The sequence below is a fragment of the Gymnoscopelus braueri genome (assembly GCF_963280865.1).
Source record: "Gymnoscopelus braueri genome assembly, chromosome: 10".
NCBI classification, from domain to species: domain Eukaryota; kingdom Metazoa; phylum Chordata; class Actinopteri; order Myctophiformes; family Myctophidae; genus Gymnoscopelus; species Gymnoscopelus braueri.
The window spans coordinates 29,393,297-29,418,096 of NC_137611.1; the positions used below are offsets into that span (position 1 = coordinate 29,393,297).

Below are 24,800 nucleotides of genomic sequence, written 5' to 3' on the forward strand. Positions count from 1 at the left end.
GGTAACATCAAATGCACAGAAATAGTAATCTAGGATCATACAGTATGTAACCCAGTTATATCATCAGTCTAAAGTAAACAGTATAATATCAAAAAGTCTATAATCTGTACATTGAAACTATACACACGTTAAGATGCCAGGTCTACAAATGAACCTGGCTAGTCTACATACGTAACATGCCATCTAAATGTCATTTTAGCCTTTGCATAAGACTGCAAGGTGTCAAGGCTAGGGCAAGTGTTAAGGAGGAGGAGGCTAAGGAGGAGTCTGAAGAGAGAGAGAGAGGGGGGGGGGGGGGGGGGTCTTCAGATTACGGCGGAAGATTGGGAGTGACTACACTGACCAAGTTCTTCCACTCTCCCAGCTCGGCTCAAGAAACTTGGAAATGACTCAGAACACCACACACATGCCAAAAATAGATTTATTCACATACTTCCTTTTCATATATACTTAAAGATCAATTCATCAAATTTTCTACAAGCAACAAAGTTATCCTAGAATAATTTCTGCAAATGTTACCAATCAGAGTGTGACACTGAACATGTTGAGAAAAAAAGTCAACAGAGGTGCGTGGTGACAAAACAACAGTCGCATTAATTTTCCTTCATATAATTGCATTGAGGTGTTAGAGCCAGCAACAGATATGAGGAAGTCAGCCTTCAGGTGTAGAAGCAGAAAGACAGTTAATCATCTAGTGTATAGTTTGGGTTAACAACCAGGAATGGGTCCTCTTCTGTGACTCGCTCCTCTCCATCTTTAACCTTCTTCAGCCCCGTCTTCGTCAGTTCAATGATGATGTGGTCCTGAAACATAAGAAAAAGCACTTAGACTTAGTGCTAATTTCACATTTTAAGTTTAGTACCATTTAATTTGATGTAGTGACTCCATGAATTATTGTTTTCAATTAACATTCAGATTCTATAATAGACTATTAGCCTTTGATAGGTACAGCACCATTTCAGCACCATGGACTGCTTTTATCCATTTTGAGTATTGCCTGTGTCTTGCAGCATCATGTAATGAGTGTCAGTTTATGAAAAAGGGACAAGAGCTAAAGGGTGATTTAAACCGTACTTAGTTGTGCGCCACTGTTGTGCACCAAAAATAGATGATCTACAAGCTCACAACATGTCGCAGCTTGTAGATCCGCTTGTAGAGCTTCTATTTTTGGTGAATGTGGCAACTATCTGATGAAGTCAGTGATCTGTCTTATGTATAGGATGTGCTGCAATTTCTTTGTTATTCAGTATATCATATTTTTGGAGTTGAGGAACCATTTTTGTGAAGCACCCTCTTCCTCATTGATAATTCAACATAAATACAAACAAACAAACAAACACTCACGAAATGGATGAGTCTGTGAAGGACTTTTTCTATCATGGACTTCTTGGCGATCAACTCCTCTTCCGAATCAATTTCACCCTCCATCTCCTTCAAATACCAGTTTATCAGTTCACTCTTCTTCAGAGAACACTCTGCATCCACTGAGGAAAAAAACAGCACCATTTCATTCAAAATCCATTAACAAGAAAATAAATCATGGTTTAAATGCAGCCAGTTCTACAAATACTTCAGTGTCAATACTTCGAAGCCCATCCCAACTCTTTACTATATTTTTATAGTGTCAGTTTGGATTGACTTGTAAAGGGATATTTCACTTTATAATTAATTTAAAGGTAATTGAAAAAACATGGCCTCCTCCCCCATTAGGACAATATCAGTCACCAGAACCATGGACGGGTGTTTTCAATGAATCGATCATGGTTAAAATAGAGTTTGAAGTTACAATGGGTTTGTATAGGAAAGGGGCGTGTCTGATAAACTTAATATCAAACATCTAAATACTGAACCAAGCAACTTAAAAACTGTAAGGGGTGCTCACAAAAGCCCAAGTAAATGTTGAAATAACCCCAAACATAATGTAATAATAGGCACTCGGGTGGCACAGGGGTAAAGTACTTGTCCAACACCAGAATGTGTTCAAATCCACCACGGACCACGGTGCATCTGGTTTGTCCAGGCATCTATACAAACACAACCGGCACAACGGCCCCATGTTCAGGGGAGGGAAGCCAGCTAGGAAGGGTGATCTTTGTCGCTGCAACTCCTACAGGCTGGGGCAGCGCCTGTCAGCGGGGGTTTTTAACGGGAGGAGTAGGACAGAGGCGCTATGTCCCCCGGTGGGGGCTCCACACTGGCAGGTGAGTCATAGGTGAGGGTGCAATAGCAGTTGCAACACAGAAATGTGTGGCATAATTGGCATAATGACTAAATTGGGGAGAAATAAAGCGGTATTTTTATTGCTTTTAGATTATGGAAGTAAATGGAGCTGGTGACATTGAATGTGACATGAATTAGAACATTTTAACTAACTCATTTCTACCTTGCACTAGCACTGCTAAGAAAAGGATGGTCACCAAAACAAAACACTCTGGAATAAATGTTTGCTAAACAAAAATCTAATGTTGTCCTAAAACAGCATGTTGCACATGCAGTCTATATGGTTTTATTTTAATCTTGTTTATGTCCAATTCCTGGCTGATAAAAGGACACAATTTATGTTTTTTTGAACATCGTCCACTCACTGTCCTCCAACTTCTGTATGTGGAGTACTACGAGATTGGAAATCCGACGATACTCATTAAATGTCATCTTCAGGACAGCCTTGGTCTTCTCTTTGATTGGCTGCTGTTCTGTGTCCATAATCTCTGCATTGTTCCCATTGGTTCCGTTCACTTCCTCTCTTGGTATCCCATTCTGGCCTGTACAAAAGAGCACAGTTTGAAATCAGTTGGCCACTTCAACCTGGCATCCATCCAAGCATGTCATTATCGGTGAAACTTAAGTTAAAAAACGTAGCAAATCCAATGCATTGATGAGAACTCCAGATGCACCCTTTTCTCTAAAATGACAAAATATAGAAGTTGCTTACAAGTAGATTGATTTAGTTCTATCTTAGTTTCATAAAGAATGATGAAAGAGGGGTGGCAGTTTTAAAATGGGGATGCTTTTGTCTGAGGCATCCCCCCTCAAAGCAATTGATTGTGGACCTTTTGATTTTACTGCGTATTGCATTGTACTCGTTTTATACAATCATGTTGTATTGCCTGGTTTCTTGAAGCACATGTCGTGAAGGAAAATTGTTTAAGTACATATTTTTTGTTCCCAACTCCCAACCATCTTCCCTATTGGCCGCTAACCCATCCAGTCACCGTTCATGTCTGGGTCGTCTTGCAGATCCTGGTCAAAATGAACGTCAGGAGAATCCACACTGATGATGGACTTGTTGATTAGACGAAAGGCCTCCTTCACATGTTTTGGCTGGACCTGAGGATTATTACAGTAGTAGTTGAGGACAGACACATTGAGCCTGGGAGCCCATCTATGGAACTACATCTGGGACCACAAGGTATCCCATAGGTGGCTAGAACTGTCAAACAGTAATAATTAATTAGAAGTGGAGATTAGCTCGTCTTCCGAACCAATCAGAGTACGCAACAGACCTTTTATTTTTCAAGAGGTACAGTATGCGACATAGTCGACGGACGTCCTTTTGTGTTTTGACGTCACTTTTGTCACATGATGTGCCGTTCGACCAAGCATGAATTGGCCTTAATGAAAACATCATAATCAAATATCAATATTTTTGGCACTCTGGTAGCGCAGTGGTAAAGCGCCTGCCCACCACCATGGGGGTTGTGGGTTCAAAACCACTGTGGTGCATCCGGCTTTGTCGAGCGTCTATAGGAACACAATTGGCCCGTGTTCGTGGGACGGAAGCTGTGCGGGGAGGGTGATATCACTACGGGCTGGGGTGGCACCTGTCAGCAGGGAGTGTTGGGTGGGAAGAGTAGGACGAAGGCTATACGTCCTCCCGGTGGGGGCTCCTCACTGGCAGGTGAGTCAGTAGGAATTAACTGACCTAACGACTAAAGAAAAAACTGTGTACATGGCCCACACCATTTGCCCTAAACCAGGGTTCACTTCATTAATCAGGATTTAAAAACTCTGCTCCTCGCAGAGGGCTAACCTGCAGAGACCTAGCCCACCCCAGACTGTCAAATACATTTTATATTAAACGTATAGTACCCCCCCCCCATATTTGTATGTAAAATTGAACTATTGTTAGCATATTATGAACCGTTTTGCACAATTTCACACCGTTTCCCCTGTGTAATGTGATACAAATTTGAACGCGTTTCTATGTGTAGGCTGGTGTGCATACCTCATCAGAGGAGTATAGCTTAGCCATAGCCTCCGACAGCCTCAGCATGCTCTCCAGCTGTCTAACAGTGATCCTCCAGGCCGACTTGGTGCTGCCTACACTGTCTCTCTGCCTCAGAAGTTTGTATTGCTCCACCACAAACTCCTTAGCCTCCGGTGTTATCTGCATCAAACACACCAGATCAAAGTTTTCAAAGGTATTCTTTAATGTACTGTTAAGCTGTAAAATGACAGTGCGTTTGTTTATATGGCTGCCTGCCTGCCTTGTTGAATACGGAAACCAAGCACCACAGATTCATTGATTAATTTGATTCAGTAAATGTAACACTCCTCTTATCAAATATATCGGACAGCAGCAGCATTTTCTTTTGTGTGTGTTTATTAGACATCATTGTGGAGAGGCATAGAAAAATACATGGGTAATTAGGTATAATGTGTGAGTCCTGAGGCCATCTTTTATAACTTGGTGTCTAGCTTCAATTTAGCTTTGATGTGTCCTTGAATGTTTCCTCATAGGAGAAATTAACCAAAAGTGCTCAGGAGACTGACCGTGGGTTGGAACTGCTTGGCAAACAGTATATATCTCTGGATCTCATCTGTAGAATAGACCCTCTCTATAGACTCAATATTTCTGCAGTGGAGGTCGACAATGCGGCGGGCTATAGCATAGTCTGTCACCTGCAAAAACACACAAAACCTTTGTATTCTAGTCAATGAGGGGGAAACTGCATGCTTAACCAAATATTGTATTTACCTATATACAGTAACTATCCTTTTAACCACATCACCACTGCCCACCAGACGTAGCTTTCAATGGCTTCCATTGTCATGGCATTTTGGTTTATTTTAGTGGCCAGTTAAGGTAGGCACAGCTATATATTGACAATATACACAAATTACTACACAGGGGATTCTTTACGAACATAGTGTAGAGGATGCCTTCCTATCCATGCATCCTGGGTAACTGGACTTCAAGGAGCATATGATGCAGGTGTAAATACAGACAGATGGTTTTAAACATACAGACACAGTGATAATGAAGTTAAGTCAATAGGGCATGCCACTGATGAAAATCAATACACACATTTTACATTTGAGAAATGTTGCATGTCAAAAAAGAATTAGGAGACATCTCTTAATGGTAAGACAAGGTGTTTTGTGCCTTGTGAGCAAAGTCATTGAAATGTCTGCTTAGGGCATGTCTTACCTCATTGCACTCGTCTATCAGAATGAAGAACAGGTCAAATCGGGACATGATGGGGTCAGACATGTTGACATTGTGTTTCAGAGACTTGGCTTTATTGTAACGGCCATCAATGGGGTTGGCTGCAGCCAAGATGGACGTACGGGCATTCAGTGTGGCCTGGGGATAGGAAATGCAGGTTGTTCTCTAGACTGGAACATGAACAACCTTTTTCATCAACGGTTTTCAGATGTTACATTACATTTTTAGATTAAAGGATCTACACCATGAATTAAAAAAAATAATAATAATATTTAATATCATATTGTTTATGTCCCTCAAACGTTTTTCAAAAGGTTTGAGCCTAAATCAAGCCTCAGATACACTCATTCCAACTAACTTTGGCACGAGGCGCTATTGAGCCAGTTTGTATGCATGTTATCTCCTGGTTCTGTGTGGAAAAAGTAAAAATAAAAGATTTTTCTTTGGAACTGAAACTGATTGTACCCTGACGTGACGTCACGTCAGGGTGCAAATCAGTTTGGCCTGTTTTGAGACCAATTTACAGAAAACCCCAGATTTGCTGTGTTGGGGATAGAAGAGAGGTAGGGGAGACCAAAAACACACAAAAAAGAAGAAAGTTTAAATTCATGGTGTAGTCCCTTTAAATAACCATTATGAAAACACAATCCTGTGAAACAGAGATACAATGATTCAAGGTGTTCCCTTTGAGAATGCCAAACCTACTCCTCTTTTTGGCTACTTACTGTATTCCATGGGGAAAATGAACAGGACGTTTGTTATTCAAGTTACTAATCCCTAAACAAAAGACGGTTAATGTTGTTCATCAGCAGCTATCATTTGTTGTTTGTTTCATTAGTGGGTGTCATTGTAAAAGTAAGTATACCTTTCTTTTTTTTGTATTTTAGCATTTAGATTGTTAATTGAAATGGAAGCTGGAACCATCATCCAGACCCATTTTGACTATGAAACAGTGGAAATTAAGGGGAAAAAGCAACATGAGACTAAATGAGACAGTGGGAAAATAAGTGGGAAACAAAGTGTGTGTATGACTAGAACCTTGACTCCAGCCTTGGTGATGGAAATGGTCTGCTGCTCCATGGCTTCATGAATTGCCACCTGGTCCTTCAGGTCCATCTTATCAAACTCATCAATACAGCACACACCCTGAGGGCCAAGTCACACATATTGACAGTGGACATTGTTATGAGGGAAAGAGGCAAGTTATGACACAATGTGATGTAAAAACCGTGAGCCAGGACCAAAGCATTTTACTGCCCACAAACCTAAACAGCTACTTTGCATTCATACATATTATATTCAACAACATTATTATATAACATATTACACCTAAAATATATTTAGATTTTAAAGAGAGTATAGTATACACACACAGGATGGCATCAGGTAAGAAGACTTAATCTACAGAATAACATCACTTAATTTGACTGTCTCTGCTATCAAGTGGCAACATGGACAAGGACCAGAGACTGACCACTAATCAGTTGATTTTTATAGCAACTCCCAGTACAAACAGGGGATTGCATTCCAACCACGAACCAATGGCTGGTTGATTGCATTTATAGGGACCTCCATCACTGCCAAATCATCAACGCTGCAATATTTTGGAGCGTATTAGTTATTGCACCACTTAATTGACCTCCTCCTACCCCATCACACTGAACAATTCAAAACAGCTACTCTTTGGAATTAATCATGAACATTTAATCTAGGACAGTAAAAATAAAAATAAAATCTGTCAAAGACTGCCAAAGTCACACAAAACACAATAATGTAATGGCTGTGAAAATCCACTGCAACACTACAATCTTCTTACATTATCTGCCAGCATGAGAGCCCCTGCTTCAATGACAAACTGATTGGACTCTTCATCTCTGACCACAGCTGCCGTCAGACCAGCAGCAGTGCTCGCCTTCCCACTGGTGTAGACCGAACGAGGAACAAACTCTTCCACGTGTCTGAGAATACACAATAGACTCAATAGACAATAACCATACGATTAAATAGCATTACCAACTCAGGTAACTCAGGTTAGGTCCCACTCTGTTTGTTGTGAGCTCCATAAATAACACTTAGACCAAGGATATGAGTCAAAAACACAATAAGACATATATATACTGTATAAGATAATGTACAATTAGCTTTTAGGAAACAAAGACAATAACCTGGAATCCAGACTGATTGCTACATTCTGTAGTTTTTTTTTCCTCACTTCGCTACCCAGTCTGGCCAGGGTCCTATTTGGGTCGTATTCCCAAACGTCACCAATTACATTTTTACATTGGAAAACGCCGAACGTAGCAATCAGTCTGGATTCCAGGCTAAAAAGACAACTAAGTTCATGGTAAATGTGAAGGCAAGGCACATGTACAGTATGTGGGTGTGAACATACTTGAGGAATTGGCTCTTTGAGGTGCTGGGGTCTCCAACAATACAAATGTTTATGTCTCCCCTCAGGGATGTCCCCTCCATGGTCGTCTTGGGGACACCCCCAAAAAGCATCAACATTATGCCTCGCTTGATCTCATCATTACCTAACAAGCAGAACACACAGAGCAAGATTTTGACTCCAGAAGCAGGATAATTCAATATAGAAATGTAATCATGGCCAGATGATCAGTGATTTCTGACCCATGAAATATATGTGTCGGGTGGAAACTTCGTCCAAAACCGTTCCTTTTTTTAATCAAAATATTAAAAACTTTAAAAAATAGTGAAATTCGTTCAAGGGAGCTTGATTTGATTAAGAACAATACTATGGTGTACCATATATGGTGGGGAAGAGACTGGTACACAGGTTGTAATAGAGGTTCTTGTCCTGGGTCATCTCAAACACCTTCTCCCACTCCTCAACAGTCATCTGCTTCTTTACATTCTCTGCCGTCTGCTCCTCCGGCGGCAGCTCTTTACCTCCAAGCTGACAAACAGATTTCAGTGATAGTTTAGCTAGTAAAGCCTTCATCCTCTACATGACTTACGTGGTTTAGTCTTTTGGCCAGGGCACCAGAAGACAAAAGGCATGTACAGTATGCATGTGGAAGATATGTGAAGTGATCAAACGGCATAGGTGCAGAGTTACCCAACAATACAAATGACTGGAGGAAAGGTCTGTAAACTGGAATCAAACTTAAATATAAAAAGGAGAAAAAAACGTATGAAAAAGGAGAAATCACTTAACATTAGTACAAGAGAAAATAAAGTACTGTTGACTCTACTGTAGTCGGGTTGAAACGTTCATTACAAGGTCAGGTTGTGTACAGTAAAACCTTGCTTACATCAGTGCTCGTGAATGGACACAGGCCAACTTCTGTGTCAAAATATGTAGCCATTCTAGCCAATTTTTTTTTTTTCTACCAAAACCTTTACTCACAAATACTGCCTCATGGGTTGGTGGGCTCATACCATCACTATATCATCTATAGAAAACATGAAATGAATGAAAATCACTGGAATCTTCTACCAGATGAGTAATATAATCAAGGTTGTGAGGGGCCAAAACATGCCCTACAAAAAAAAAAAATACAGTTAAAGAGCAAGACCACTTTGGTAGAGTTTGGGTTGTGTAGTTACCTTGTCATGATGTAACTCCAAAGGTGGGCAAGAAATAAAAAATAATTACTCCATTGACTAGAAATTGATAATTCAAAATATGCTCCTCATTGACTTACATTGTACGGTAAAACTGCTCTCAAAGTCACTCTTTTAGCACAAAAACGAACGCAAACAAAGTTGATTCAGACAATATAGAACATCACCAAACCCAGTACTGTTTTTTTTTTTAAATAAAAATGTCAACTTCCTGTTGATTTTGCCATTTTTAATAAGTACAAACCCCGATTTGATCCGCGGATCCGGATCCAGATCTTCAAATAGTAAAATCAACAGGAAGTTCACATTTTTATTAAAAAAACTAACAGTACTGGGTTTGGTGATGCTCTATATTGTCTGAATCAGCTATGTTTAGGTTATTTTTTGTGCTAAAAGAGTGACTTTGAGAGCTATTTTACCTTACAATGTAAGTCAATGAGGAGCATATTTTGAATTATCAATTTCTAATCAATGGAGCAATTATTTTTGATTTCTTGCCCACCTTTGGAGTTACATCATGGCAAGGTAAATACACAACCCAAACCTCTACCAAAGTGGTCTTACCCTTTAAGACGTCTAAAAGAGGTCCTTTTAACATAAGGTTAAAGGTAGCCGTATAAGTAAGCATCCATGACAGTGGACTATCCTAAAGCAGTTTTTGCGTTTCACTTGCCATGGTATATTCATGGTACTGTATATTCACTTAGTTGACTGGTAAGAAGGCAAAGTTTTGCTAGTTTTTGTTTTGTTCGTCTTAACTGCATTTGATACTAACCCGTGGGTTGGTAGGAGCGACGTGGCAGGCTAGGTAGGCCAGTCTGTAGGACAGTTCCCTCACCCCCAGAGCCTTAAGTCCCTGGAGCCCGTCTGCCTCAAATCCCTCCCTCCCTGCCACTCTGTTGCTGCTCTCTGAACGAGTAGCTGAATGGAGATGATACAGAGAAGAGAGAACACACAAAGAAGAAATACAAACTTATTTAAACTAGAGCATTTTGAAACATATTCAGTGTTCTAGTAAAAAGAACCAATTTATTGGTTGATGGAGATCTCAGATCAATCGACAGTTACCACCAGTATTTGTAGATGCAGCTAAAATATGAAGGGGAAGATCGCTTACAGATACAATTAGAACCATCATGACTACATACAAATGAAACTAAGATATTACACAAATACATTTACTTAACATCTGATAGATGGTAGATAGTAAATATTATTTTAATGCAAATGCCATTGTTACAGAAACAAGTTTACATCCATTTGAGGCATAATGCTTACATTTGTAACTATAACTACTGTGTACATACATACACATATATAATATAATTTTATGTATTTTACACTCCTGAGCATTTATAGACCTGGAGAAACATGTTAAGAGTTACATTACTTGAAACCAGCGCGGCCACATCAGGCACAACTATGAGTGTTCCAGTGAAGTCACAACGGTCCCCAGCCTGTGCCATCTCCACGACCTCTGCTCTCAGAATGACCTCCACGCTGCGCGGGATGGAGCCCCGGGGCAACTCTGCCTGGGTCTCCTGGATACGTACCTGGACGAGGATGCAAACCATTAATTTAAGGAATTGTTAATATTGTTTATGCATCTGTTCACATGTGATTAGTGGCAGTTGGTAAAAAGGTGTCATGTGTTTCCGGCATATTCTGACTCTATAGTCTAAGACAATGACTCATTGCACCATACAGACAAATCTCTGCACATCACACAGAGTGCTGGGAGAGCCTCGTCATTTAGTGTGTGACCCTCGGCTGCGTTCTGTTACATTGTCGAGTGTAAAATGTTTTTTTTGTTACAAAAATCACCTTCTCTAAACACACATTATGCCAAACTCACCACCGGCGCCAGAAGAAAGTTAGGTACTGACCAACTTTATGCACAAGGGCCAAAAGTGTTATGTCAGACTTGCAATATTAACCAAATACAACACACAGACATAATACCTTCTGAAAGTCAACAAAGCGAGAACTGTTGGCGTCCAGCATGAAGCGCTTTCGGTTGGCGCACACAGGGTTCTTGCAGATGTTAGGCTGGGTGTATTTAAACTGCTGCTCCACATCCTTGATGACTGACTGACAGTCGAGACAAAGAAATGTCGCACTGATCAACTCAGGATGGACGGGGGCAGTCCGCACCACCTGCCCACTGATACGGAGCAGAGTGCCAACACGCGCTGTGGACAGCTCTCGGATCCTGTGAAAGAGGGGCATATTTTAAAAAGATACTATTAGAGTGTAACATTAAATGTTCCACTCTAATAGTAATGGGTAGGTAGCTAGGGTAAATGTTACACTAGCCACCTAGGTAGTGGTTTTCAAGTTATAACAGACCAAGAGATGGCCTTGAATAATGGCCAATAAAGGTGACCAATAATCTTTTACGGATTGCTTTCCTCCATAAAATAAATACAAATAAATGGCTGGTTTGCTGCCTGAAGGTACCCCCACCATCAGAACTCCCCACCACTCCTCCCACCACAATCTAGCCAAAATAACAGACCTATGTTTGAACTGGACAGGTTCCACTATGCTGGAAGAACTTACTTTTGCCTATATGGAAAGTCAGAGAAGGACACATAGAACTCTTTGGCTGGAGGGATTGTGCCGTGGTCTCTGGCAAAGTTACGCACAGCCCGACATAAAAACGGATAGACTCTGTGTAGACAGACAGGTATTAAGTTATTTTTAAATGACATTACAGGGAGACTGGAACCCATGGAAAGACGGCTGGACTACTTACTGGTCCTGGACTCTATTCAATTACCTGTAATATTCCTCCTGAATGGTGGTTGCAAGTTGCTGGTTGAAGAGTTCGATGTTAGTGAAGCTCACGGTGAGGGTGTTCCTCTCGGGTCGAATCAGTTCCTCCGCATCCTGGAGGTACAATATCTCACCAGTCGGGCCTTGAAATCTTTAAACCAAAACGTATAGGGCATAGCAGTGACGGCCATTTTCTGGTTCCACTCCAAAATAGTCAATGCATTTTTCCCATTGACATTTCCAAACTGTTTATATCAATTAATTTAAGCCTAGAATTAAGCCATCCAGGGTCCTGGTGAATCATAAAACATTTTTTTCTGTGATTTTATTTTATATTTAATTATATGATACTATATTTAATAAGTACCCTTTGTTTTGCCGTTTTCACAGAATCAAACGGCCTTGTGAGCTTGTAGAGGGCTATTTTCACTATTGGGACAGCTCAGTTTTTGCGATTCTATAATTAAAAATGAAAATAAATCTGTCATGACTCTGAGGCTATAGCCTACCTCAGATTCAGACGCGCATCGTTGGCTCTTTGCTCATCATGTAATCATGATGTTATGCAGTGGTGGAAAGTAACTAAGTACATTTACTCAAGTACAGCACTTAAGTACAAATTTGAGGTATGTTTTTACTTTACTACACATCTCAAAGGCAAATATTGCACTTTTACTCCACTATAATTATTTGAAAACTTTAGTTACTTCGTAGATTTTGATTATTATTACAAAGCCACTTCAGACCTATATACTTTGGCAATTTGAAAATAGCCAATCTACAAGCTCACAACACAAAGCTGTATTTTGAAAAGATTTTAATACATTTTATCCATGAAAACTTGTGAAATGGGACCTGCTGCATGAGTACATTTTGCATACCGAACCTGCACTTGTAACAGACTATTTCTACAATAGGGTATTGACACTTTTACTTAAAGTAAAATATTTGAGTACTTCTTCCATCACTGATGTTACGTGTAGTTAATCAAGAAGACTGCATGTGCTCTTACTCCTCCAGGAACTCCAGGAATAGTTTCTGGCATTTCTCCGCCAGGTCGTCTTTCACTTGGACTCCTCCGGCGGCTGCATTCCCTGCGGTCAGCGCAGGCTCCATGGTCAGACAGTCAGTGGAGAAGGAGAAGGAGAAGCTTCTGAGGGACGGTGGGACCTCATGTATAAAGACACACAGCTGTGCAGTGCCCTCTACTATGCTACTAATGAGCTGGAGAGGCGTTGCAGCTACACCGAAATTGGTGAATCCTGTGACACTAGTGGTCGCTGTTTTGCACAAATAAATAAATAAAACAATAAAAATAAAAAACGGTACACAGTACACTGTCACACACACACACACACACACACACACACACACACACACACACACACACACACACACACACACACACACACACACACACACACACACACACACACGTTTAGAGGACCTTGTAGTTGTAGGCCTATTGTAAATTGTACTTCCATGTACTGTTTCCATGTCTTTCTAAATAAAGTATTCAATCAATCAAAAAAGCCAAAATGTATATAGGCCTGAAGTAGTCAATCATGTGTGTTTTGTAATAATAATCAAAATATACAAAGTAACTAGTAGTGGAAGTTAAAGTAGGCCTAATGATTGTAGTAGACTAAGTAGAGTATAAAATACAATATTTGCCTCTGAGATGTAGTGGAGTTGAAGTAAAAGTACTGAAAATTGGAAATACTCCAGTAAAGTAAAAAAATACCTCAAAACTATACTTAAGTACAGTACTTGAGTAAATGTACTTCGTTACTTTACACCACTGCGCGCGCACACAGACAAACACACACACACACACACACACACACACACACACGTTTACACGATGATCCCATGTATGACCGATTGGTGGCGATATGCACCTATACAGTTGCTAATAGCGCACACCATTATGAAGCAGAAGAAGTGTTGTTAGCGTTAGCTGCTAAAGGCTATCTATAGCTTCAGCCTGTGTTTCATTGTATCTCTTAGTCAGTAATATATTCATTATCAACGGAACCTAACGTTTGTTCCCAAAATGAATGTCGCCCCGTTGAAGAGGGTCTACCCAGAGTTACCCGTGTGGATTGTTGAAGACCACCACGACGTGAGTGATCATATAATATTGATATTATTATTATTTCGCTACTAGGAGGCGTGTGTGTGTGTGTGTGTGTGTGTGTGTGTGTGTGTGTGTGTGTGTTTGTGTAACTTAGGAGGTAGAGCGGTGGGAATCGGAAGTGTGCTCGCTCCATCCCCTCTTTACTCTGGTATCTCGAAGTGTTCTTGGGCAAGGCACTGAACCGCTAACTGGCTGGTGCCTAATTGTCTGTTTGACTGTCCATTGTTGTGTGAACAACGTGTGTGTGTGTGTGTGTGTGTGTGTGTGTGTGTGTGTGTGTGTGTGTGTGTGTGTGTGTGTGTGTGTGTGTGTGTGTGTGTGTGTGTGTGTGTGTGTGTGTGTGTGTGTGTGAGTGAGTGAGTGTGTGAGAGAATGAATGTAGGCAGTGATGGAAGACCAAAAGTGGTCTTGCCCTTTTTAAGTAAAAAACATCAATACTGCAATGTGGAAATACCCAGTTACAAGTGAAGTTCCAATATTCAAAATGTACTTGAGTAAAAGTACAAAAGTATTGGCATGAAAATAAATATACTTAAAGTACCAAAAGTAAGTAAAAGTACTCATTATAATGAATGTCCCATTTCACAAGTTAAATACTGGAAATACTGAAGAAAGTGAAAATACCTCAGAATTGTACAGTACTTGAGTAAATAAATGTACTTAGTTACTTTACACCACTGAATGTAGGTGGATGTGTGGATGCACTGTCTGCAAAACATTACTCAACATTTATGAAATGTAACATGTATATAATCATATCTCTGGTTCTGCTACTTTATCAGGTGGTAAGTCATATCTATCGTGCCATAGCTTCCAGACATCTCCCATTGAAAAACATTACAATGGTTCATTTGGACTCCCACCCTGATCTCCTGATCCCTGTCAACATGCCAGCGGACACTGTCTTTGATAAGGACGCCTTACTCAGGTACCAATCACCATTTATTTAGTTTTTACATTACAGTGCAGTAGAGATGGACCTTTTCTCTTTTACCCTTTAAATAACTACTATGGTTTATTATCAGCATATGAGTGGCAGGTTGGCCTTGATGAAGGGCAGCCCAGCTGTGATTTTAGGCTAAAGGCTTTAGGCTGCTTATTTGATTCCGAGCACTGACATGCATTCCAGCTGTGAAACTGGTGACTGGTACCACATTTACGGTGCCCAACTGCCCACCAACTCTAGAACGTGCACTGAACCCCATAAATTCCACAGGCTGCACTGCAGCTGACCCTATAGATGAAATGCACACTGTATGTGTTTGTGATAAAAAGCATATTGTATGGGACAGTCAATTTTTACTCTCAGACTTAAATGAACAGAGGATTTTACTGTGGATTTTACTGTGTGCAGAGCACATCATCCCAATTTTAGTCTCCCTTTATTGGTTACCTGTCAGTTTTAGAAGTAACTTATGTCAGGATTTGACTATTTAAAGCACATCTTGATCTTTCCCCTTCGTACATCACAGACCTTTTAACCCATTATGAGCCAGAAGAACACTACCTAAGATCCTCGGTCATGGCCCTTCTGGCCATTCCAAAGTCTAGCAGCCCTTTGCCAATGGCCTTCTAGACATGCCCATGGATAATACGCTAGCCAACTCAGTATCCTCTTTTAAACATTTTCTGATCTATTTTACTTACTTTATTATTAATAAATTATTATTATTATTATTATTATTCACTTTATTACTATTTTACAGCATTTTATGTGTATTGTGTTCTTTGTTTCTGGTATTCTCTTGTTCATTTAAATCAAATTCTATTGCTTGTTTAATTATGTTGTTTATATGAAGTATTTGCAACTGTCGGGATACAGTATGTTGGATGAGATGGTCTATATTCCCTGATAGCCACACTGCATTGTTTATGTTTTCAGTGAGTTGAGCATAGAGAACTGGATAATGCCCATGGTATATGCCGACCATGTATCGTCTGTAGCCTGGCTACATCCATACTGGGCCCAGCAGATAAGGGAAGGAGAGCACAGAATGGCCATAGGTAAAGACTCATCCACCAACACTCTCAGGTAACGCACGCACACACACACACACACACACACACACACACACGCACGCACGCACGCACGCGCGCGCACACGCACACGCACGCGCACACACTTATAGACTCTTATCAAGAAGATTGCCTAGCAAGCATTACTTGTCATAGGCTACAAGAAAGTTCTGATGAAAGAATAAAATACAATGCTATTTGGCTATAACCCCACACTTCCCATTAATAAGCCATTCTAAATCTAAAAATAGCAGACACAAATGTAGAAATAAAATAATAAAATAAAAATATGTTGTATATTTCACCATTGTTGTTGATGCAGCTGTTGCCATTGTATCCCGCTGCTTGCCATGACTGCTATTGATATTATCTTCAAGGATAATAAATAGTATTATTAGTATTAATCCTCCCCCCCCCTCCCTCCCTTCTGCAGGGTGACCAGTACAGATGACTACTTCCTCAGTGATGGTCTGTATGTTCCAGAAGAACAACTGGAGAATGCTAAACGACTCCGTCTGGATGTTGTCAAAGTCAACCCTGTGAAACCAAACCACAGGAAATACACAGGTACCTACTGTACATAGACTATAGCAGTGTTTCTCAACTAGTGGATCTGGGCCTAAGGTTTAAGGTTAAGGTTTTTTGTATTCATTGTCAGTTGTTTTCTTTTTGTGTAATGTGTCATATAATCCCATATGGGATGATTGGCCAAAATGGTGTCATGACACGAAAATACAAATGTTATTCATTCATTGATACTCGATTGCAGTTTACAAGACTGAAATACTTGAATATTTACAGTGTCCCTGAATAAAATGAAAAGAGAGAGGATACAGAATCTCCACAAAACATGTGAATAGCAAAACAAATGATGGTTTGAAATTGTTTAAGTGGTTCACAACAGGGTCCTGGTCAATGGACAACAACAAAGGAATACCTTTATTTGAGCATGCAGTATATATATGAATTCAAGTCTGTTTTAGCAAGGCTTTTTTGTTTTCATCATGCACATAAGGCAAGTTAAAAACAGTCTAACTGAAGCGTGTCCAGCCTAACATTGCTCTATTGTGTTGTTTTTACCTTCTTTTAGAGAGGAAGTGGAAGTGTGGATCTAAGAAACCCAGGACAGAGTTCCAGGGGACTGGGGAAGGAAGCCACCCTGAGCCCTTCTATAGCACCATGCCCGGAGGAAGTGGAAGCAACACTTGCACAGACAGGCAAGAGCCAACAGAGGGCACTATAGCTACAGAGTCCAACAGCAACAGCCATAACACAACAGAAGTGCAAGAACAGCTTCGTAAACCAACAGACTTGGAAGGTGATGATGATGGTGGTGAAATTGATGATGAAGGCTCAATCAGTTACGCTGTAAACAAGTTATTGTCACTTGTCAAAGAGTCAGAGCCATACATCTTGGACATCGACTTGGATTTCTTCTCCTGTAAGAATCCCTTCAAGGAGTTATACACACAGGTACACCTCTCTATACTCTGTCTAATTTAAGCACATGATTTCAGGGACCTTCAAGCCACACTAAATGATTGTTCTTGCACCTCACAGCTTCAGTAAAGCACCATCCATTTCAGACTAGCTCTCCTACATAGGACACAGTTTGCAGTGTACTTTATTCCTTTAACTTGGGTGGCTGTGACAATTATTATAATAATAATTATTATCATTATTATTATACTGCACATTGCATTGACTTGAGGTTTCAATGATGGTTGTGCTTTCCAGGAAGAATACACCATTCTTCAACAGCTCTACAACTTTCGAAGACCCAGCTCAAACGCTACGGAGGTGAGTTTCAGTACAGTGATAAACACACATGACATTCTTAGCTGTGATTGTGAGGTGATGCAATGTATTGGAGGCATAACCTGACCGAGCACCAAAGTGTAACAACAATCACATTAAATCATTTTCATAATTTTCTGAATGTGAATTAATGTAATCACTGGGTGTCTGCAGAAGTATACACACTTAAATCCTCAGTGTATTTCACAGTATAGTAATGCAAAATTGTGTGTTTGGACCAGGAGGAGCTTAGCGAGTGTGTGTATCATCGTACACATCAGTTGGAGGACCTAGAGGCAGCGTTTGCTGATCTCATAGAGGATGATGGCGAGGAGACCATCGCACGCTGGGCCAGCAACCCTGGGTAACGTATGTGTGTACTGGTTTTGCTAGACTGGTGACTAAAACAGGCAAGACTTTTGCACACTTACAAAGCGATCGGTGCGTAAGAAAATACCAAGGGCCGATCATAGTAAAAGAAAAAAATGCCCGTCAACACACAAACACTCCACTTGCCCCGAAACCTGCCACAGACTGTTGATCAGAGCTCTGGCTATTATTTAGGCTTCTTTCCCCGCCTTCAATGTATTTACATATTGTACGGTTAATATAATACTACATTTCCTACTACATTACATCTTAACATTTTAGCCACAGCAGCTTTCCTTCTTTTTGGCCGCAGCATTCTTTTTGGCCGCAGCATCCTTTTTTTGATCGGGCCTAGATGTGAGGGCCGCGAAGCGGACCAAACCTCTAGTTGAGTTTTAATAGGTTATCTTAGATAACCTTCATCAGGTTATCTAAGATAGCCAGAACTGTTGCATTTACGCTTCTATCGTCTACGCTGGACTGCTGAATGAAATAGTATCATATGAAATACTGAATGAAGAACTCTACAATTAAAGAGTATGATTTATTATTTCAAAAGCCTATCTGGTAGAAGGGATCTTGATTACAGAGTTGCACATTGTGCGTGTGTGTGTGTTCTTTTAGTTGTTGTAGAGAGTGTTTTTGTAGTATCTCACTATGATTTCCATATTTCAGGATGACTTCCCTGACCCACCTGGTATCAAGTCTGAAGAGGAGAAACCAATCACCTGACTATGAAATGGTAATAATATTTATTAATGAATTATAGCTTTACAGGTTCATTGGTATAGGCAACACGGCACTTTACTCACACCACACATTGTTATATTATTCAAACACACAGGCACCCAACCCTTAATATTTACAACTGTACATACACATTATACAAGAAGTGCCACGTTATTAGCTTGGCTGGCGTTGCCAGGCTATTTATCTGACAAATGTATCGCGAAGTGACGCGTTTATCAGCGCGTTAAGCTTTCGTTACGTTATGTTTATTTATTTGATATGGACATCACAATTACATTGGACAAAACCAGATGCATTGTTTACAGTGTATATAGCACGAGTGCAAATTTTCAACACCTGTCCACATGAAGCTTTTCTAAAATACAGTAATACCAATCTAAAACCCAATCAGGTACAAAAGAATTATAATATATATATATATATATATATATATATATATATATACATACATACATACACACACATACATACTGTACATACATACATACATACATACATACATACATGCATTCATACATACTACATACATGCACTAATAATTAACATCATCAAAATCAATATTAGACCCAACTAAACAAAAGAAGACATAATCATTCAGATAACCAATCAGTAACTATACATGTGAGCACAGTTGATTTGATTTCAACCATAATTGGGCAAAGAGTTCCAAAGTTTTACCCCCTTTACTGAGAAGGCAGACTGCCCGAATGTGTTCTTGCTTATAGGTACAATACAGTCACCATGAGTTGATGCTCGTGTAGTTGCTCTACCAGAGCTCTGACGCCTACCAAAATGTTAATGAAGTCCATGATCATAACACCAGAGGCAGCTCCACAAATCATGTTCAACCCAGATTTGGCTCAACTAAGGGAATGAACTCGTTCTCATGCTATTCATCAAAAATGTGGAATGCCCTACCAAAAGGAGTAAAGGAGTGTAAAACCCTACTCACTTTCAAAACTGCCCTAAAGATACACCTTCAGGAGGCTGCAATTCGAAAATGGCCCCTGTCTAAGTCTTAACCTACCCCCCCTACCCCCCCTCCTTCATTTTCCTCTTTTGTATGTATATATATATATATATATATATATATATATATATATATATATATATATATATATATATATATATAATTTTTTTTTCTCTCTTCATACCAGTAACCTGAAAGCTGATTGATACATTCTGTATAGTAGTGTGTATATCTGTCTGCCTCTTATATGTCATCATGATTTGTGTGCATGGGGTTCTCATCTTAAACAAGCTGTGTGCTTAATGAGAGTTCCAGTTTAGTAGACCTTGTATTGTGAATTTGTACTTCCATGTACTGTTATGTACTGTCATGTACTATTCTCATGTCTTACTAAATAAACTACATCAATCAATCAAAACCAACCAGTTCAGAAAACAGAGGTGAAACATTATTATGTAAGCATTTAAAAACCAATTTGATAGTACAAAAAACCACAACATTTTCTAAAGTAAAAAGGTTGTGTTTTCTTAAAATACCACAGTGGTGCCATCTCATCGGTTTCTGATCCATGACTTTTATAGCCTGCTTGTATATTGACGTTATTGGTTTTAAGACGATTTGAGAAGATTGTGACCATTATGTAATGCAGTATGACAAGTGTGAGAAAATAATAGCATGCATGTACAGCTGTGCAGTTTTACATGATAAGTCCCTTCTAATATGACGAAAACAGTTTAAGTTCGGTTTAACCTTCTTGCATATATGCTTTACCTGTCTGTCGAATTTTAAATTTGTATCCAAAATAATTCCCAAATATTTTATTTCACAGCAATAATTTCATTTTGGATTTGTACCTCAAAAGCATCTGTAACAGGCCTGTTACTATACGTATTGAGATGCACATTGAGACTGTTTTCTTGACATTTCGTTAGGATCGCTCCCTCCCACCCTCTCTCCCTCCCACTCCCAATGCCTGTATCCCTCTCTCTCTGTCTGATTCTCTCGCTGATCAAGCTTTGGTCTGACATCACCCACAACAGAAACCGTTACCTATCAACAGCGATTTGCGCTGACGGCCTATCAGCCGTTGATTAACAACGCTGATATGCGTTGTCAGTACTGTGACGTCAGACATGTCCATATATGGGCATAATCTGTCCAGACAGACTCGCAGACAGACAGACAACTTGAACATAGTGGAATAGAGATATGAATGTGTCAGCATTTTGTCTGAGGCATTTACCGTTGATCTTTTTTTTTAAAGTGGAGCCACAATAGGGGTCGCCAAAAAGACTACGAAAATGAATGTTATAGAGTATGACTTTAATATTAAACTTTTTAAAACAAACATTTTACTCTGGAAGTCAATGGAGTGTCGGCTTGATCTGAAACCTTGCCTAAATATGGAGATGCCTGACGTCATAGTACTTTATGTCGTAGATAACTGCCATAGGGTTTTGTAAATATATGTTCTCCATAATAAATGCATGCACAATGTCAGTAAGCTATTAGCCAGTGATAGTTCTCCTTTGATCTAATTTACTTTGTTAATTGCTAGTTGGTACATAACTGTACAATTAGCTTCATTGCCATTTTGTGCATGTTTTACGGAGCCCATATCTACACTAACCCCAAATGTTATCTGGCATTTAACTGGTTAGCATAAGTAACGTTAACTGCCCCGGCCCCTGAGCGGGAGAAACGGTACAGTTAGCTGACATTGTGGAGAGCCCAATGTGTGAGAAACACATTTTGCAGCACAAGTCTAGAATATCCGTAAGGACTTGAAAAGATTTGAAAAAGGTATAATGGGCCAGCTGTCAGAACGCCGTGGCTTCCATCTGGACCAGTCAGAACTATTGTGCAAGAAGGGATGCGGTTTCTTTGGCAACACAGCCTGGCATGGGCTGTGCTCAAAGTGCTGGCGAGAGGAAAATCAGCAAGACCGACAGAAACAGATTCAAGAAGACTGGACACTGGCTGAAAGATTGCAGAAGGAGGAAGAGGCCTATACCAGCCGACACCAAAGAGCACAGTCAACCATTACGCCCATTACATTCAGAAATGTAGACGAAAGACAAACCAAGGACGAGTCCAAAGTAAATGCAGTCATAAGGTTTTTTACATCTTACACAAGATCGCCACCTAAAAGAGACCCTCACCCTGTGGAAGTTCAGTCCTGGCCCTCTATAGATACAGACCACGCCACTCAGGAATTCATTGACTTTCTCAAACCTCTGAAGCCAGGTATGGAGATCTTCAAACAGTGCTTGGCCTTCACTGACAGTATGGTCTACAAGAGGGATCTGGGTGCTGATGAGTTATCAGAATGTGTCCAGGACTTTTATCAGAACCTCTCAGAATGTCTTCAGGCGCAGTTTGATGGTCCCTCGGATCACACACAGAGCATTATGGATAAAGTAGAGAAGTATATGATGATTTGTCTGTATGAGGAAGTCTTCTGTCCTGACACTACAGATGACGAGAAGAACGACTTGACCATTCAAAAGAGAATTAGGGCCTTGAACTGGGTCACCATTGAGATGCTGTGTGTTCCTGTGGATGAGGACATCCCAGAGGTGTCAGATAGTGTAGTCGAGGCCATCATAGATGTCAATGAGATAGACTCAAAGCGTGTACCTAAGGACAAGCTAGCATGTATCACTCGCTGCAGCAAGCACATCTTGAAAGCCATCAAGTCCACCAAAAAAGAGGCAGCGTCTGCAGATGACTTCCTCCCCACGCTCATCTACATAGTGCTGAAGGCAAATCCTCCACGACTTCATTCCAACCTCCAGTACATCATCCGCTTCTGCAACCCCAGCAGGCTCCTGACTGGGGAAGATGGTTACTACTTCACAAACTTGTGCTGTGCAGTGGCCTTCATTGAGAAGATAGATGGCCAGTCTCTGAACCTGAGCTCGGAGGATTTTGAGCTCTATATATCTGGCCAGGCATCTCCACAGCGGCCACAGGCTTCAGAGACTTCCTTCGCTCCCTCAGGCAGCACAGCCCTGAGCAAGGTACATGAGCGACTAGACCTGCTGACAGAGCTGGGGGTGCGACAGGAGCAGGTCATGGAGGGGGCTCACAAGCTGGAGAGCGATCTCATTGACTGGACCGACGTAGTGGAGCACGAGGTGAAGGAACTTATGCAGAGGTTTTCGTCGGAGACGCAAGATCCTGTCACGGCACCTGGGACATCGGATGCAGCATCAGCAATTGACTCTGATGTTGCAGAGAATGTGGGGAGCGATCTCCTTCCACCACCACTTCAACCGCAGGTGTTTGCTGGGTGATGCACATAAGAGGCAAACCTATCTGAACACTGTACTGTACTATGACGTCAGGCATTTCCATATTTGGGCAAAGTTTCAGCCCCATTTGGAATTGTGGGCTTCTATACACCTTTTTGAAATGTTTTATACTTTTGTATAGGGAGAATGTTCATTTTCCTGCACATTTTCAACAGTCCTGCTACTTCTACATGCTTCAACTTACACACTCTATTTAAACTAGAAAATGTTCAGCTATTGTTCGACTGGATTTGACGCCAGCCAGTGTTTAGATTTAAAGTGATTTTTTTTGTTAGATAGCTCTATATTCTGATGTTCAGTAGCAGTATAGAGCTTAAACTAACAAAAAACTCAGTTAAAGTAATATCACTTACACCACCTTTAACGTTTAAATGTCTCTTAAGGTGCATCAGGCAGGTTTGACATGTGACTACTCAGAGCTGCCCCATCACATCAGCACTGACGAGGAGATAGAAAGGCTCATCTTGGCTGTCCACCTCATCCTAAAGGCCCTGCCCAAACCCACCATGGTCACCATGTCCAGGTAACTAAAAACACACTAAGAAGTTTTTGGGCGGTGTAGCCGCCCCTATAAGTGGGGTTGGGACACCTCATTAGTATTAGTTTCCTGCACTGTGATTGGCCCATTAGTAGACCCTCAGCTGTACTGTGATTGGCTGACTCTATTGGCTGACTCTATTCAGCACTGTGATTGGCTAGCGAGACACATGATGACATTAATAACCTATAAATAGGATTATGCACTTCCAAAAATTTCTTGGAAATGAGCTTCCATCACTATGATGACCACTGTGATGACCACACCGCCCACTTCACACTGGGTGTGATTTTTTTCTGTACGTATTACAACAAAATAAAACAACCTCATAATTATAATTTAAAAATGGTCTTTATTATGAAATGGCTTGCTTTGCCTAGCCAGATGCTAGTTGTGTCATTATTTTCCATAATGATATACATAACACGTTTTCTCTAAATGGCCGTTATACATTGTATGTCTTATGTCTCGATTAATTGAATACGTAATCCTTTTAGTATCATTGTATAACGGTACCACTGTACTTTTTGCAAACTGTTAATAAAGTATTCAATCAAACAATTTGCTATTTTTGGTGCACAACACTGTGATAGGATGGAGCATAATGTAGGTATTAGGCAAAAGTAAACAATGTGTGCATGTGGCTTGGTAACTACTAGGTTATCTTTATATCAAGAGGCATCTTTCAATTGTTGCTTATTTCAGATCGGAACACTGCTTTATTTGATATAATTGTTTACACGGTCGTCTGCGGTCAGAGTTAAATGAACACTGAGGATTTTACTGTGTAGGTAGAAGTTGGAGTACTTTAGTCAACATTTCTCATGTGTTCCTTGACCTTATCAACTGTGTGTGTGTGTGTGGTTTTCAGGTCCAGTCTAGATGAGTACTGTCCAGCAGAGCAGGTCAACTATATCCAAGACAGAGTGTTGGCTACGCTAGAGAGCCTGTTTGGAACGCTGAACTTAAACAGAGACTACGACCACACCCCTACACAACCACTTGACAGCCTACCTCAGGCCTCCTAGTCCAACTCACACTCGTACATACACATCCATAAATATGGAGGTGGTGGAACGATTGGATGC

The 24,800-nt window shown here is 40.5% G+C and overlaps 3 protein-coding genes across 3 annotated transcripts; 2 read left to right on the plus strand and 1 right to left on the minus strand.

Moving 5' to 3' along the window:
* Window positions 1-631: 631 nt before the first annotated feature.
* On the minus strand, window positions 632-12,931 carry mcm6l (MCM6 minichromosome maintenance deficient 6, like; the record flags this gene model as incomplete). Its single annotated transcript, XM_080439836.1, has 17 exons — window positions 632-803; window positions 1,345-1,484; window positions 2,586-2,762; window positions 3,201-3,327; window positions 4,226-4,387; window positions 4,774-4,902; window positions 5,432-5,587; window positions 6,488-6,595; window positions 7,266-7,407; window positions 7,842-7,983; window positions 8,216-8,366; window positions 9,813-9,958; window positions 10,428-10,590; window positions 11,000-11,249; window positions 11,600-11,710; window positions 11,820-11,966; window positions 12,828-12,931. The coding sequence occupies 17 exons, from the start codon at window positions 12,929-12,931 to the stop codon at window positions 684-686; spliced, it is 2,475 nt and encodes an 824-aa protein (XP_080295962.1). The 3' UTR covers window positions 632-683.
* Window positions 12,932-13,745: 814 nt separating this feature from the next.
* Window positions 13,746-24,741, plus strand: cUnh5orf22 (chromosome Un C5orf22 homolog). The gene is made up of 10 exons (XM_080440649.1): window positions 13,746-13,940; window positions 14,738-14,883; window positions 15,838-15,987; window positions 16,405-16,538; window positions 17,062-17,444; window positions 17,709-17,771; window positions 18,011-18,132; window positions 18,813-18,879; window positions 23,558-23,697; window positions 24,584-24,741. The coding sequence occupies exons 1-10, from the start codon at window positions 13,872-13,874 to the stop codon at window positions 24,738-24,740; spliced, it is 1,431 nt and encodes a 476-aa protein (XP_080296775.1). The 5' UTR covers window positions 13,746-13,871; the 3' UTR covers window position 24,741.
* LOC308094162 (rab5 GDP/GTP exchange factor-like) lies at window positions 21,578-23,353 on the plus strand. The gene has a single exon (XM_080440648.1). It carries the CDS (start codon window positions 21,666-21,668, stop codon window positions 23,154-23,156), a length of 1,491 nt encoding a protein of 496 aa, XP_080296774.1. The 5' UTR covers window positions 21,578-21,665; the 3' UTR covers window positions 23,157-23,353.
* Window positions 24,742-24,800: the final 59 nt, after the last annotated feature.